General features: G+C 38.4%; 1 protein-coding gene across 1 annotated transcript; it reads right to left on the bottom strand.

Moving 5' to 3' along the window:
• Window positions 1–737: 737 nt before the first annotated feature.
• LOC147711890 (zinc finger MYM-type protein 1-like) lies at window positions 738–2,420 on the bottom strand. The gene has a single exon (XM_086919559.1). The coding sequence runs from the start codon at window positions 2,418–2,420 to the stop codon at window positions 738–740; it is 1,683 nt and encodes a 560-aa protein (XP_086775685.1).
• Window positions 2,421–3,057: the final 637 nt, after the last annotated feature.

The raw sequence follows: 3,057 nt of genomic DNA on the forward strand, positions 1-3,057 counted from the left end.
TATATCCTGAGTTTTGTAAACAGTGCTTAAATAAAGGATCTCATGTAAAGTGAAACAGTGCACAACATTATGACTAGGTATATTGACATTGTAAACAGCTAACATGATCTGCTTGTAGTAGCAAATCCTTAATATGATTTTATATACTATAAAACATAACAACATACTTCTTCTCAAACAAGTGTTATATTCAATTGCACTTTGCATTTATTTGTGTCAAAAGGGTGTTTCGCAGATGAGATGTCGGAGCAAGTCCCCAAGCAACCACCCATGGGATTTTGATGTAAAGTCCTACCTACTAACAAAGGTAGACCTGGATTTAAAACAAAAGCTGACGCCTTCTTGAGGTTTTCCAAGAATGCATGTATGCTGTAAAGTACTGCATAAATACAGTTCAGTAAACATTTTAAAGTGTTCCTAAGCATAGGATTTTGTATTGGATGGATATTACTTGTTGTTTCAGTGCAAAGCCTATGCTAGACAGTAGACATAATGCTCACAGGCTTTCACTATGGTACAAAGGTGTGTGCGTGGTGTAAAGCAGGCTCAAAGAGAGCCAACGCAAGGAGGTCAACTCTGGTTATTGCACTGCATTGTTTGATATTTATAAATGGCCCTCAAAATGTTGACGGTAACGTGCAAAAGTCAAATGCTTTTCATGTCAAGAGTGCAACCATCAAAGAAAATATTGTATTAGAAGTGCTCAGCTTAGAAATGTGGTAACTTGAGCTCACATTTTAAAGTGTTAACATCCCTTGCATCAATTTGCTTTTGGAGGCAAAAAGATCAATGATTTTCTCATTGCTTATTCGCATTAAAGCATCTTTTTCCACAGACATAAGCATAAAGGCTTCCAAACGTGACTGAGAGAGAGAATTACGCAGCCTATTCAAGATGTACTTGAGCTTAGAAAAAGATCTTTCACAAGCCACCTGAGAGGAGGAAAGAGTCAATGCCAACTTATAGGCATTAAAAAGAGAAGTGTAGGCTTTACTGTACAGGTTATAACGCAATAATAAACTATAGCAGCAAGCAATACAGTCCGTGCAAGTCTTACACTTATACTTTTGTTGCCCAACATTTGCGGACTGTACTATCTCATCATCAAAGTTGAGATAATGTGTGTCTAAGTCGTGCTCATCTTCAACTTCTTGGATGATACTGTACTCTTCTTCAAGACTGAGTTTTAGTCTGCTCCACTTAGATGCAAAATCAAGCAACTCATGCTGCAGTTTTTCAACAGATGCTTCTGGATCAAATCTAGTTAACAAGCCACTTAGTCGTTGAAGAGCATTCCGTGGAAAGTTCTGGAGGATGTCTCCAAAGTTTCTGGGGTCCAGGCATGCCAAATCTGCAAACAACTGGCCATGAGTTGTGAATCGACTTTGAAGGCTGGTAACTACTTTGTCCATTGCAGCATTATAAACTTCTATCCTGTATTTATCAGTAGCTGACCTGATGGGTTCATCAGTCGCAGTTTTGCCGGGCATCATCTTCTTCCTGCGTACCCGAACCTCTGGGAAGTCAACTTGAATCAAAATTTCACTGTCACACTGAACCAATTTTTCTTGTGCCCAATTGATGAATGTATTTGTAGCAACCATTATGCTGCTGAAATCCCGATCATGTTGCTGTAGGTAGTCAATGGTTTCAGTCACCATTCGATATGCCTGCAGTACGTCCAGACCTTGTGTTTGCAAGTACAGCGATAAAGGAGTGGTGTTATGAAAAATAAATAGATACATCTGTGCAGTCAAAATGGTATCAAATGTAACTAGTGACTTTAGAAATGAAATGGCTTTGTATCTGATCTCATCATTGAAGTTATCTGATGTGGATATCTCTTCCATAGTTTGAAGAACCTCAATATACACAGATTTGCTTGGGTCATTGTTTAGACCAAAGATTTTTTTGAGTGCTACATCTTTTGCCCACCATCTTGTTTCTCCAATTATAGAGATGGAGCGAAACCGTGATTCAATATTTTTGTCTCGCCACACATTCATTCGAAGGTATGAATCTCTGAGAAATACGGCACAAGAATTTAACAGCCCATACAGTGAAATTGCAGATACTGAGGTTTTAGTGACATCACTTATTACAAGGTTAAGTACATGCGCGTAGCACCAGACATGAATCTGACCTGGTGCTTCTTTACTCAGCCATGCTGTGAACCCATTATACTGTCCTTGCATATTGGAGGCTCCATCTGTTGAGTTACCAACACAATTTGCAACGCTAATGTTCATGGATTCAAGTACAGTGCAAACTAGCTGACACAATGACTTTCCAGTTGTCGTTGTGCAATTAACAACAGCCACAAGACGTTCGTGGACAACATCTGTGACATATCTGATTATAATAGAGCACTGGTCTACAACATTTATGTCCTGTGTTGTATCCAGCTGTATTGAGAACATTTCTGCTTCTCTTATTTCTTCAGCAATACCCTCTTTTATTAATGAGGAAATAATATCTATCAGAGAGTTTACTGTTGTTTTTGAAATCAGGGTAACCAAACTGCCACGTCCTTTACCACTCTTTGCAACCTCATGACGTTTTTTACTCTTTTTAATGACATCCTCAAGATGGCTTTTCAATAATGGATCAAATTTTTTGAGATACTGAAGAAGTTCCAAAAAATTCCCATGATCCAATGTTTCATCTTCCAAGGTGTAGCTAGCTTCTGTAGTTGCTCGATAGCTCAGGCCTCTTTTGCCAATCAGTTTTATTGTTTCTACTACTCTTTCCAAAATGGCACGTTTTCACTTGACTTCCTCTTGTTTTGCAGTTGTGTGTTTTGTAAAAAGATGACTACATATATCTATGTTTTTGGTTCGCATCATGAAGGATTCGAAGTACTGTGATGAAGGATGCTGTCTTCGTGCTCATCGATTCTTTGATACATATGCCTTTCATCAGAACAGCCATCAATGAAAGCACTTCTATCTGTCTTTTTGCTAAAAGCTAGACATACCACACAGAAAAAGGTTTTGGCTTTGCATGAATAAGTCAACCACTGCCTTGGTTTCCCATTTTTTTGCTGATATAATCTTT

The sequence above is a fragment of the Lissotriton vulgaris genome, chromosome 5, assembly GCF_964263255.1.
Source record: "Lissotriton vulgaris chromosome 5, aLisVul1.2, whole genome shotgun sequence".
Classification (NCBI taxonomy): domain Eukaryota; kingdom Metazoa; phylum Chordata; class Amphibia; order Caudata; family Salamandridae; genus Lissotriton; species Lissotriton vulgaris.